The following is a 13,679-nucleotide window of genomic DNA, read 5'->3' on the forward strand; positions in this document are numbered from 1 at the left end:
GTAGTAGCTGCGTGGAATGACCTTCCTCCGACGGTTGTACACGCTCCTTCTCGAACCCAATTTAAAGCACTATTAGACATTTGTTTATGCGAATTTTCGCGCTGGCGAGGATACTGCCCCGCGCTGAGAACATAACGAGCAGTGCTACACCCTTTTTTCACTTGTGCCTTTCAGGTGAACGACAGCCACTGACCGACAAGAACAAAACCGACCCGGGAAACTTGGGCAAAAGCCTCGATCCTGTGTATCAATCCGTGAATCCGTGAATCCGTGAAAGTCCTCACGGTGGCAAATGCACTGCAGCGCACTGTGAACTTAAAGAGCAGTGCTGCACTTTTTTCACTTGTACCTTTCAGCTGAACGGCAACCGCTTTACGAAAAGAACAAAACCAATCCGGGAAACTTTGGCGAAAGCCTCGATCGTGTGTATCAAACCGTGAACTCGTGTCTCGTGATCTGAACTGAATGTCGGGACTTCAGCGCTTCATTCAGGTCGGTGGATAAAAACAAGGAAAGGCGGCACAACCTGTCGCGCAGGATGTCCTCTCCAGGTTGGTTGGTTTGGTTGCTTGTTGGGATTGGTTCCGCTCTCTGCTATAGATGATTTGTACGGAAATATAGGGGTTTTTGATCGGTCGAACGATATTATTTTGGTGGATGAAACGAACGAACGTATCACTGATATGGATGACTTTGGCACTAAAGCCGGTCATGGGGGTATGGATAGAAAATGCTTAGTAACTTTATTGCAGAACTGAGCGGTTTTGACGCCGCATTTCCCCCTAGTTCTACCGTTGCCAATCCGTCCCCCGATCCCCACACCAAATTCGATGCAATGCCCCCTCGGGAGACTGCAGGTATACCCCCCTGCTTCATATATCCGATTGCCCAGTGCCTTATAATGGTGCCAGTGCCTTGTTTGTATCAAGCTTCGGAATCTGCACGCTTGCATGCCATTGAGCCATTTGCCTGCACATTTTGCGTGATCATACCTTTCGTCAATGATCGCAATTTGCTATTTTCACCCGCGTCCGTCATTGGCTGTGTTCAGTGTGCAGCTCGTGTGGGCTAGGAATTTTAACCTACGAACGAGGCTGTACATGCTTAGTGGTGACCGAAATAACCTAGTTTTCTAGCTCAGTTGGCAAGGCCCTACTAGCTCAAGCGAGATGGCCTGTTCTCTACCTAACGAGTGATGAGTGCCGATCTCCAACAAGCAATTACATAATTGGTTGTGCTTAGCGCGTTAATTCGTACACTGATCGATTGGAAGGTGACACAGAATCGTTCTCGGAGTATCTTTCTGCCTCAACTAATGATACCGACTTTCCCTAGTTCGCCCTGTGTATCACCAGGTATTTGTTATGGCATTTATGTCCTCATATTGTCGTTCGTGTGTATCCTTGCGTAATTTATTCCGGTGGCATGGCAGATAGGCACCGAATGGGTGCTACAGCTGACTGATTATTGTCGTTTATATATAGCTTTCAGGGTTCAGTGGAGATTTGCGTTGTGACCGCTTACCAGTACCCAAAGAAATATACTTAGAGTTATTCCAGTTCATTTAAATGGTATTTGTCTTCTCACGCGGTTGTTTTACTAAGGTTGGGCTCTCATCTCCCTAGGATGCTGCTGTTCCACGGATGTTTGTACTCTGTCGGCCTATTCACTTCCCTCCGGGCCCAAATTATACCTTTCAGCCGTTACATGTTGGCCTCACCATTGGGCAATTTAAACAGCCGACTTCGGGATCATTTTTCGGATGCATTCGCTATCCTAAAGGGCCTTACATGATTCGTTGTCACCCGGGGGATATCCGCGTAGCGCTCAATAATTCCTAGTCAGTTCTTCGGGTTATCGGTGGAACGAAGCACGATATTACTGTAGTTCAGGGACTAAATTGTGCGATGACTGAGGCCTGGGACCATAACAGAAATATGTTGGCCGATGTTGTATTTTGGCCCTTTTATCACTTTGAACGTAGGTTACAGAGAGACGTCCATTACAAGGCCTGAATAAAATGCCGGTGGCAGACCGGTGGCTTGGTGAGGAGCGGTCCTACGCGGGCTTTCTAGCTGGATAGTGATGGGAGTAGATTGCGAAAGATGTTTCGGAGAATGCAACCGGACTATTCTGAGAGAAGCGGTCGAAAGGGGTTATTTTCATATCATACCACGCTTGTACCAAGCGTCATGATGAGGAAGTGAATTTCCAGTTGAGGAGTGGAAATGCAAGGAACTTCGCCCATATATGAGGTGAGTCATTTTGAGTGGATTTAGGCTCTGCGCAAAGGATACTGTCTTGTAATAGTTCTAAAGGATTCTGTGCCTTCAATTTCTTATTTGATGGAACACCACGGTCTTCAACACCCCACTGCTCAAAGGTCTTTGGATAGCACCACGCACAGGGGGAGTCGCACCAACAGTATCCAGACTTTTCGTAATAGATTTCGTGCATCGCTCTCAAATCAGAGGCTAATCACTTCTCTGATTGTGCCACTCTAAATTGTGCACATAAAACGGAACTTTTCGGCACGTGGTAACGGAGGTCGAAATACTTTGCCAAAGCGCAGCAGCTTCAGGCGCTGGACATGTTACCGATTGAAGTTCTCGTTGCACAACCGAATCATCCGTTCTAATTACCTCGTTCCTCTGGCTTGAGAGATATGGTTCTGAGACAACGGCTGTCGAAGGCCTGGAGACTTCTTTGTACCGCAGCTCGAAGAGGCCAACAAAGCAGCCCTACTATAGCCGGACTCACATGTACCATAAAATTCAGGGATACACCGTATTACTGTCGTGTATCATTGGAAAACGCGACAGTATATTGTGTACCAACCCTAACGGGGGGTGAGATGGCTCAGTGGTTTGAGCGCGAATTTATTGACCGGAATGTTCGTGGTCTGAACCTGACCGCCTCTCGACTTCATCTGTTTGGGCTTGGGCAACCTGGCAGTGTCCCAGCCGTCGTGATTCCTTCTGGGCACCGAAGGGGTGCAACAGCTGAATGTGCCAACCCTATTCGTCACACTACAGTTGATAGTCATAAAACCTTTCAGATACGTAAAACGCTCCACAACCCCCAGTGCTTCCTTGAACTGTAAGTGATGATGATGTCAATGATGCCTGATGACTGCGTGATCTGGAAAACGCACAGTATATTGTGTACCAACCCTAACGGGGGGTGAGATGGCTCAGTGGTTTGAGCGCGAATTTATTGACCGGAATGTTCGTGGTCTGAACCTGACCGCCTCTCGACTTCATCTGTTTGGGCTTGGGCAACCTGGCAGTGTCCCAGCCGTCGTGATTCCTTCTGGGCACCGAAGGGGTGCAACAGCTGAATGTGCCAACCCTATTCGTCACACTACAGTTGATAGTCATAAAACCTTTCAGATACGTAAAACGCTCCACAACCCCCAGTGCTTCCTTGAACTGTAAGTGATGATGATGTCAATGATGCCTGATGACTGCGTGATCTTCAGATCTCTGACCGTCATTTTAGAGTAGATAGACCGACAAGTTCTCATCAGTATGGAGGTCACAGGTAGCTAGCATGCTTTCGCTTCTGTCGTATTCTACGCATTTCGAGAAAAGCACTTTTTGTTGTTAAATTTAGAGCGCCTCAAACCTAAGAGGGAATGTTATGGTACTTGGCTTCCATGTTAGGACTTCCTAGACTCTTTGCGTTTGCGTGGAAATGGAATAAATGACCGCTTACCAGCTCATGTCAGTCTCGACACGGGTTAATTGAGTGAATCCGGGTTGTAGATTGACCTGTGAGCCCACCCGAACCCCGTTTCCTTCTTAGCTTTTTTCTTCTCTCTTGCCTGGTCTTTGGCAACCTGAAGGATTCCAACTGTGGTTGTTTTGTTCAGTTTTCCTGACAGGGGGGTGGTTCAACCCGAATGTCTGCATATAGACTCCCCCATCTAGGCTTGGACCATCATCATCATCAAAAACAGCAACATTAGTGTTGGCACTGAAGCTTCGCTGCCGTGCTGCTACAGCTGAACGATTTTTCTTCACATCGCAGCCTTCATTGTCCTTAATCTGTCGAGTTGGGCAATGGTTCTCTCTTACCCAGGTGTTTCTTCTCTTAATCAATTTGCGCTGTTTCTCCGAAACGTGAACAAAAAACCACCTCTTTCGTGCGCCTTAAGCCGTTTCGGGCAAACCCAGACTCCGCAATTTTCTGTTGATCTTAGTGCAACGACCTGTGGCATCTATTGTGTGAGAGGTACACTCCTGGGCGAGATTCCAGCATCTAGTGGTGCTTGTGCCGTACAAATGTATGGCCGCATCAAGATCAATGCAAGCCAACGCATAAGCATAAGCTCTGAGAGAGGACAGTCCAGGATCTGTTAAAGGTAGGTTCCATCGGGATCTAGTGATTAATTCGGTCAGCAAAACCTAGAGATATTGTGGTCTTGCGAGCAGATGTGAATACCCAAGTCGATTGGTTATTATGGTAGGAACGTTCTGATAGTCTTTTTGTGTATGTTGTGGAGTGCGCAGAGCAATCCCCCAGCCATCAAAAGCACCCTACAGAAGCACTCAGTTATCTGTAGGCAGTCGATTGCAAACTTCTCAATGACCCAGTTGAAACGTTTTAATATTTTGTGGGTGGGAGGTATCAATTTAAGGTTGACAGTCATGAAGTATGCGACTTGATTTTTTTCGTGACGTTATGGCCAGACCTAGCATGTTCATTCACTCCATTATTTTCAAGAGTCCTCCGTAGCTCAACTCTATCGAACTGAAGTGCATCAAAATTCACCGGAAATATGCAGGCAGTGGCAATCAAGACCACTTGGAACTTGGGTAGATGTTTTTAACAGAAGCCAATCAGATCACATGTGGATGAAAAGACTTCAGGGTTGCATTTTACCGTTCATTTTACACTGGAGCAACAAACACTGCATATCAAGGCGTCAAATAGGTAACCGCGCAAACGGTTCGGCAAAACGGGATACACTAAAATACCAAGCCTGTAACTACTGCCAACAAATTAATGCATATGCTAAGTCTTTTGTACAGCGGAAGTGGAACTGTGTAAGGGGTTATATGCGATGCATAGTTATATGCGATGAGATATCAGTTGGTCAGTTTTCCCTTGCTCGGCTTTAGGTTGTCAGTTCGTTACAAACAAAACGGTTAAGAATTGGGAGCATGACATGGTCATTGGGATAGGATATACCCTTAGAACGCACAAAATAAACTGAGATAGGCCGGGATATCGCCGGTTCGTGTATTTTACGAAGGGTTTTCTAAATGAAGGGGCAGATTCCACGTAACCGGGTGGCAGCTTCAGAAGTGTCTTTTCTCACCAAAATTATCAACATATGACTTATGCTCCTTTGTCTGACTTTTTCGTCTCCAACCTTGCCGACGTTTCACGTTCTACTGAAATGGCTCGTTGTTCAAGACGCGAACTTACTGACCGGAAGGCCTGTGGTTCAAACCCAGCCCCGGCATCTCGACCGCTCATGCCTAGGCTTTGGCAATCTGGCATTATTTCTACCCTCATGCTTTCTTCGGTTGTCATAGCAATGCGGTGGGAGGCCGCCCCTGATTGAACAATCCGATTCTATCCGGTACCGCTGGATTTCTTCATTGTTTCCACTCCGTTGCTTATTGTTGCTCATAAAAATGACAGCGCTGACCTTTTGCGAGCTTGAAGTGGTCCTAAGGAGAGTAGTTCCTCCACCTCTGAGAGGCCTCTATTATAACTCAGCCCTCCGCACAATATTTTTCACTGAAAAGTGATGCCCAATACCTTGACTGGAGGATGACTCAGGACCTCAACAAAGGTCGGGCTTCAAAGCCCAAATGCGTAGCAAAAGTGGTTGGTGCAAGACCGCCATAACAACCTGCTCTTAGTTGAGTCAGTCGCCACACATGTGCCCCACTTGGAGGACCAAGAGGCCGTTTACAGACCTCTATCCATTGGCCAACTTGGAATCAGAGATTCTGTCCTATCTGTACGCTTCCAGGTATAGCCCAGTAGGTTACGGAGGTGCACAGACCGTCCCACCGCAGCAAGTTCTAGCCTGTTCGTCAAGGGTGATCGATCACTGGTAGAGTCGAATTCATGGGAGTGATACTGAACTCGTTGGCCTTGTGGATCGGAGACGCAGCTTCCGCTCGTAGGTTCTATACGAAGACTCAGGTATCGACCGTTAAGTTTGGGATAGCTCAACCAAATTACTGAACAGAAGGTTCGTAGGTCGAACCCAACATAGGCATTTCAACCGCTCTATTTTGGGCTTGGGCATTATCTCGGTCCTCGTTCAGATATAGCACCCTTTCGGTGCCTAACTGCCATGCCACCGGAAGGAAACGCGAGGGCTGGGATACTGCCAGGTTACCCAAGCCTAGACAGGAGTATTCAAGATACCGAGGTTTGGTTCAAATCACACCCTCCGGTCAGTAGGTTCGCGCTCTGGCTGCTGAGCAGTACTGGTTAGGCCCTCGGTTTCTCATTTCCAGTTGTTTCCACGTGGCTGTCCTTGCATCTTAGCGGGAGTCAAGAGTATGCTGGATGGCCCGCGGAAAAGCGGCGCCTTAACCCATCCGTCCAAAGTGCCTCGTGCTGGTTCTGGGTCGAGTGTGGTTTGTAACGATGTTGATTTGGCCTTGCTGGTAGGATCTGGATGTCTGTTTAATTTTTGAACGTTGTAGAAACCTTTATTGCAATCGTTAACCCTTGATTTGTGATCTGTTTGCAACTATTATCCACCCCTTGTTTTCGGCTTCCCTTCAAACCTTTTCTGCATAACTGAAAACCGAACAACTGGTATTGATTCCTGATACTTTGCTGTGTTGTAGTGACACTTTCATATTTTTGTGCACGTGAGCCACGTGAGGTGAATACCGGGATATCACTGTAGTGACACCCGTTTGGTGCGTTTTACGGATAAAGCCAATCTGACTGGAAGTTTTGGTGGCATTGTGGAATGAAATGTGGGGTCGTTATGGTCGATGTTTTGGTGTTCAATTTAAGTGGTACGGCTCTCAATAAGGACCTTTTTTCAATTCTATAGGTTTTTCCCACTATAAGAGAAAAAGATTACTCAAACTTCCAAAAAAATAGAGCATGTAAGTTCTCAGTAACACGTGTCGCCAACCGCAGTTCAGTGTAGAAATAAATGTTTTGAACAAGCTGACCAATTTTCTCAATTTCCAACTACAGAGCATTCATTAAACGCATGTATGACGCAACGATAATCTTACGGTCCCCATCGCTCTGCATCGTTTGCCCACATCATAATTATGCATGACAAACGATGGGACAATTCAACTTTGCCGTTTTTCTTTTGAATGGTAGCTAGTCTGGCCCCACAATGCTACACCGTCACAGCGAAATAGTCCATAGCCTCCCAGTGCGGCAACTGCACCCACTCACCTGTCAACATAATCACCACGTTATCAGTCCTGTGTTATTGCAAACCCTCAATATATGATCATTTGAATCGGATTGGGATAAACGGTATGAAACAAACGAATTTTGGCAGCTTGTGGGAGTATTAACGACTCTGGGGGATAATTTAAAGGAAAAAATTACTGGGGTGTCAAATAATTGGGGTGTAACTCAAGGTGTTGATCGAAGTTAAACATTGGTAGGACGCGAATCCACAAGGGGGCTAGGCTGGCCACCTGATGACTAAGGATAACTGACACAAGCATTATCCAGAAACTTGAAACTCGCTGCACCCAATCCACCCGAATTCGGGTCTGTATCGACCAGTCAGTTGTCACTGCCATTTTACACCATGTGTTCTCTCCTAAATGAGGTCAGTTCTCGCCTATTAGCTGTGGCGTTGCAGAAGTTAGTTTGGTCTTATTTGCAAGGTGGAGATTTGAGAAAGAAGTGATTTTGGGGACAGGTATGATTTTGAATGACTTTGTACATGCAGCTGCTGAAACAATAAGTATCTACCCAGGTTTGATAATGTAGTTTGGGGTACAGGTGTGCTAATAAGGGTTGCAATTATCCGGCAATAGCAACCAGGTCCTGTTCCGCCTAAAAACGGTGAAATCCTTTGAGGAAGCGTAACTCAAGTGTCGATCGTCGATAGCTTATTGCTGTACCATCCGAGTGGCTTGATGAGTCAGCCGAAGTAACATATGACGTCGCGGAAGACGTCATTAGCGAGTTTCGTTACTCCTAACGCTGTCTTCCATTGCTGCGTTCATGAGTTTACGACGGTTTTTAAGTCAGTTTACTCCTGATGAAGTTGCCGGATAAAATGAATATGCCGTTTTCTATAGTGTTTAAAGAAAGGAACCACTCCGCATGTTCATATAATAGCAGAACCAGAATCACAGGAAACAATCTTAAGATGTTACTTTTCACACGCAACCGATCCTACACTACCTACTTTGGTAGCAACTAGATACCTTTCGCTGCCAATGCATATATTGATTTAAGTCATTTCCACGCACCAGTCTTCTCATTTGGTGCAGTTGGCTTCTTTAGAAAAAAACCGGCTGCGAAAAGGTTTTGTGAATCCTGTGGTGCAGCAGTCAGACAGTGACCAATTGATTCTGCTATGATTGTAGGAAAACGTCCTAAAGACAGGTGGGATTCAACCTACAGGGGAGTGAACTACTTAAACATATATAGGTTTCCAGAGGAACAAGTGTTGCTCATCGAAAGGGGTGTGAACAAATGTGCCTGAAACTTCATGACGTTCATCTGCGAACTTGGGGCGAAGCAGAAAAATTGATCCTTACGTAACAGGATGTGGGTGGTGGCAGCTGTTGAAGACATTGGCAGTCTAGATTATGCAACTGGATGTACGAATTGACGTCGAACGATCATAACTTACTCAGGTCCTGGACTCAGAATGGATGGACTCCCTCGGAAAGATGGCATGTTGCAGTTGCAAATCCTGGACATTTATGTTCCCACAACGTCTTTTGTTGGGTGGCGCGAGTGCAAAGGGAAAAGATTGAAGGACGGCTCTAGCTGAAGGGCGGCATCAAATTGTTCAGTGGCAGGTGGTCACAGTTTCAGTGGAAGTAATATCCAGAGGTCAGCAGATGAGCCACAAAACCGCCAGATGAAAGATCTATTGTTCGAGCCCAGCTTTTTTGATGAGCCTGTGTTTCTCTGCGGCCTACTTATTTTCCTGTTCTCCGATTCTGGTATGAAGTTCTCTGATCGTCCATCCTATGGTCTTAGTGTGGTCGTTACACTCGACTTTAAACATAATCCCTGGGTTGTTCACTGGGAGGCGATCCTTTAATTTCATCAGTGCAGATTGCTCCCCATTTGGAAAGCTTCTCTTATGTTAGCCGTGTTTAGATTCCTTCGGATGATCTTCAATGTCCCTTGTTTATACGGAATAACACCAGTCCCAATCCATTCCCTGTTTGGTTTCGCTACCGATACCAACACCATTCGCAATTGACGCCTAATCAAAATAGCAGGATATCCACTGCCCCGAAGTTTGCCCTTCGCTTTAATTTGGACAGCTGTCCGATCAACTGTACATAGGGCCCTTACACGCGTAAGCATTGATGAAGCAGTACTGGCGAACACCGACTTGGGATGGGCAGACAAGTAGTTCAAAACTACCCCAGTGTCGGATGGCTTCACGTACACTGTGTTCTTTAGTTTCCTCCCACCTCGAGGTTGACTCTACCTCCATACTAAATTTGATGTGTGGATTCGGTTAATTCATAGTCATAAAGCTCACTAATCTCGTCCCGTTTCATCACGGCGAAGGTGTCACCTACATAACTCCAGAATATCGTGGGTGGGTATGGGAATCCTGTTAAAACTTTCTGTTCAAAATCCTCGGTAAATATCGCCAAAAACGGGGGTACTGGAGATCCAATTGCTAGACCTTGTTCTTGAGTGTAAACCACGGAGTCAAAAACGAAGTGGCTGAGATTCAGACATGCTTCTATGCCTCTTACTATTCCATCTACCATAAGCCGTGTCCGTTCTGAAAGGGTGATGTCTGGTAGTAGCAGTCGCTTAGCTATTTGCAGAGTCCCTTTTTGGCACATTCGTGTATAACAAATTGATATCGAGACTTACATGTCGTCTGCTTCCAGGGTAACGTCCGCTACTTTGTTGGCAAAGTCATAAGAACTCTTAACCTAAGTACTAGAGTTCCCGGTGAGGGGTTTTAAAATACCTGGCTTTGCATTCCAACGCGGGATTTTTCTGGTTTTGCTGCTGTTTGTGTTATCAAACCCAATTCGATAATCAAATGATAATCCCTCAGATGTAACACCCTTTTGGCGCCTAGCTGCCATACCACCCGAAGGAAGCATGAGGACTGAGGTACTGCCAGATTGCCCAAGTGTAGACAGGGCCGGTCGAGAAGCAGAGGTTTGGTTTGAACCACGGATCTTCCGGTCAGTAAATCCGCGCTCTAACCGCTGATCTGTTTCGTCCCTTCGAACGCAGTTAGCAGCTCTTCCGTCACTTTACAGCGTAAAATGGTTCCTGAACATCGATACTTTCACTCTATCCAGCACGACTGGCTTTCTGTTCAGATTTGGTCCTGTTTATTTTCTTGGTATCATGTTTTGTTTTCGAGACGTCCTGTTAAGTGTCAGTGGCTTTCGGTCGACACTAACAGAACCAGTATTTTTCGTTGCCGCCTTATCTTGCCACAGATCATCGAACGATTTTATAACATGAGGATCTGCGGTTTCTCACGATAAAATTGCTTTTGATAGTGCTGACCTTTTTGCACCATGTTCGCTGGACTCAGTTTTGGAATTGATTTTGACCATTCAGACTTTGTTGAGAGTTTAGCCTGATACTTATACAGCTCCCGAAGACGTTTATGGCGTTCTGCCGTGATTTTTCTTGTCTACCTTGCTGATGGAGATATTATCTTCCATGAACGTCTATTTGAAATTCGCACTACTCCAAATCCAGTGTAAAAAGCCGCTAGGGCTGTCTTGCGCCCCCTCCCCTCAATCCCATCAACCTTTGGTGGAAGGAGCTCTTGAAAGAATGCTTTTGTCTATGTCAAAGTAAGAAGCCCAACATTCGGACGTGTTTGTTTGTGATCGATGACCAAGTGCCGCCTCTGGCTTTCGTTCGACGTCACTCAAAAGTGGGGGTTTCTAGGTTCGGCGACTTAAGCGAGGGACATCTTCTGGACCTGGGACCAAATGGGTGACCTATTCCAAAACTAGTTTAGTTGGGGATCTGAAGTTGTCTACTAGTATTCTATTCTCGGGTTGACGGTGTGGTTCTGCTCCGGCTTCCAGTAGATCATGCAAAAGAAGCGATTCTCTTCTTATCAGAAATGGAACTTTATATCGATAATGAGCCTCGAACTGTTGTGCTCTGGAAGGACATCAGCAGACGAATCAGACCTTCGGGTAATTTTTTATGTGCATCCTTAGGGCTCAAGTTTACATGTCAGTAGCCATGTTTAGGGCTAGTCACTCATATATATTGCGATTATAATCCTGTTGGGTGGTGAAGCATCTTTCCGAGAACGTCGCATGATAACCGTTGAGACGTACCTTTGCTCTTCTTGATAGCACAGCGCTCAAGGAACTCGAAATCGCCATTTATGGGCAGCATTGACGATCGATAGGATAGCGTTTTGAGTTGTGATGAGAGGTTTAGGAAGACTGTCATACCTGTCACAGACCATCGGTTTAGCTGCGTCTGTCGCCTTGTGCATCTTGTTTTGCGCAGTTTGTCACCGGTGGTGATAAAAGCCATTGTCTTGACGTAAAATATTTCTGGGGGGGGGCAGTTGTTAACCCTACAGTACTATGTGGGGCCTTGTGGTTACCGGAAGGTCCGTGGTTGGAAACCAATCTCGGCTGCCCCCATCTAGGCTTGGGCAACCGGACAGGATCTCAGCCCTCGAGCTTCTCCCGGGTGGCACGGCTGCTAGGCACCGAAAGGGTGTTAACGCTGAGTGATTATTTTTTCCTTCTTACCTCTACCTTAAAAGTCATAAATTGCTGTAGTGAGTTTAGTGTAGTGGACGTCTGTTTGTGCGCCGTAAAATCACTCCTTTGGCAAGCAGCTGCAGTTGCTTTAAAAATGGTAAGATTGCAAAACTGGTCCTTATTTGGAACAAAGTTGCCTCCGTTCAAGTGTGCGTCTGTTGCAGCCAGCAAGCTAACGGAGAGATTATGAAGAATATGATAGCTACCATGTTCGTCAGTTTTATAAGCTGACGCCTGTCGTTGATCCTGATCGGTGGAGTTCCCTCCGAACGTCACTAACCTTGTAAAAAAGGCATCTATCCTCATGCTGTTATGCATGCAGAGACAGTGTTACTCAGCGTCCAATGTGAACGACTACTGAAGCTACACATGTGGTTGGGTTGTTAAGTTAGGGCTAAAACTTGGCAAACTGATATCTTGCCTCCGGATTGCCTTGGAGCTGTGTCGAAAAACGATATTGATTCGCTTGAGTTTATGCACTAGTCCGTCGTCGAAAGGCAGTTAATCAATAGGGATTCTACGATGCAGGCGGTCTGCTGACCTGCAATTTATGTGGCCTCATCAGTTTAACTTGCTCTTATAAACTGCGGGGATTGTTTTGGAAATACACGAGGTATCTCATCACTAGCTACTCAGTATTCCAGACCCTATTAGTTAAGTACTGCACCCCTCGCCTTGTTCTACACGCACACGACCTCTCGCGTAGTCCACTATCATTCACTCACCGAGCCTTAATTTTATGTGAGACGTTATGTTCACTTCAAAAGAAATGCTTTGTGGTGAGGTTCATCGCCGCTGTCATTGAGGATGCTTGTATCATTCAGTTGCCCCTGGCGTGTAAGATTGGGAACTATATGCTTGCTGTGAAACTGTTTCCAATCCCCTTCCACACATTTTCCGTATGGATTAAGTGTACTGGAGCCTGATTTTTTCATCAGTCATATGATTTCATGCGTACGTAACTGCTTTGCACCCGAATGAATTTATATGGCTCTTTATTTTCATGTTTGACGGTGTATGGCGATTTCGTGTTCGTTCTGTTGACATGGTTTGTCTCAGAGTCTCGTGGCTGAATCGTGTCCTTTGCCACTTTGCTATCTTCGTTTCTCTCGCACGCTCATAGCTTATCGCTTTGTTCCCGTTTCAGAAATCAAAAGTTGTACTTGCCCCATGAGAGAAAAAGGTGAGTAGCTATCTATTTCATCTCCCTTCTAAGTGGGGTCTATAGGCTAGATGCGCGGCTGTTAACTTCCGTAGGACTTGTTCTTTCCGAAGAACTCGAAACGGCTCGGAGATCGGGCGGTCTCCGGTTCGGACCCGATGTTGGGTTTTTATGCTTCCCTTTTGGAGCTTGGGGCAATCCCAGCAATAACCCACTCTATGTGCAAACTTCGGGTTGGATGTTAGCTGCATAGGTACCGGAAGATGACGTATCATTCGTTCACTAAAAAGTTTCAACTGGAAAATGCACCTTGTGTAACATCTCTCTAGTCCATCTGTTGTTTGGCTCCATAAATGCGTTAAATCAGTATTTATGTTCCAACGCAGTGACAAGTCTTGGCAAATTGGAGAAATTCTGAGCAATTCATGATGGTTTTTTACTTGCTAGCTGCGAGAGGAGTACGATGCGACTGACTAGTTCGTTTCTAAAACTAGACTTTGTCGTTGCAAGCTGATAGCCATAGGCGGTACATCGAACAAATAAGTATCAGCATTCACTGTATACGCTCTCTG

General features: G+C 46.0%; 1 protein-coding gene across 1 annotated transcript in view; it reads left to right on the plus strand.

Annotated features, from left to right (window-relative positions):
* T265_02968 (hypothetical protein) overlaps window positions 1-13,679 on the plus strand; it is a gene marked incomplete at both ends in the record, with an annotated part of 41,959 nt that overhangs the window by 990 nt on the left and 27,290 nt on the right. The window contains 5 exons of the mRNA XM_009167347.1: window positions 68-254; window positions 357-436; window positions 493-551; window positions 753-857; window positions 13,093-13,128. Coding sequence (XP_009165611.1) covers window positions 68-254; window positions 357-436; window positions 493-551; window positions 753-857; window positions 13,093-13,128 — 467 coding nt within the window. The remainder of the gene's footprint in view (window positions 1-67; window positions 255-356; window positions 437-492; window positions 552-752; window positions 858-13,092; window positions 13,129-13,679) is intronic.

The sequence above is a fragment of the Opisthorchis viverrini genome (assembly GCF_000715545.1).
Source record: "Opisthorchis viverrini unplaced genomic scaffold opera_v5_39, whole genome shotgun sequence".
NCBI classification, from domain to species: Eukaryota; Metazoa; Platyhelminthes; class Trematoda; order Opisthorchiida; family Opisthorchiidae; genus Opisthorchis; species Opisthorchis viverrini.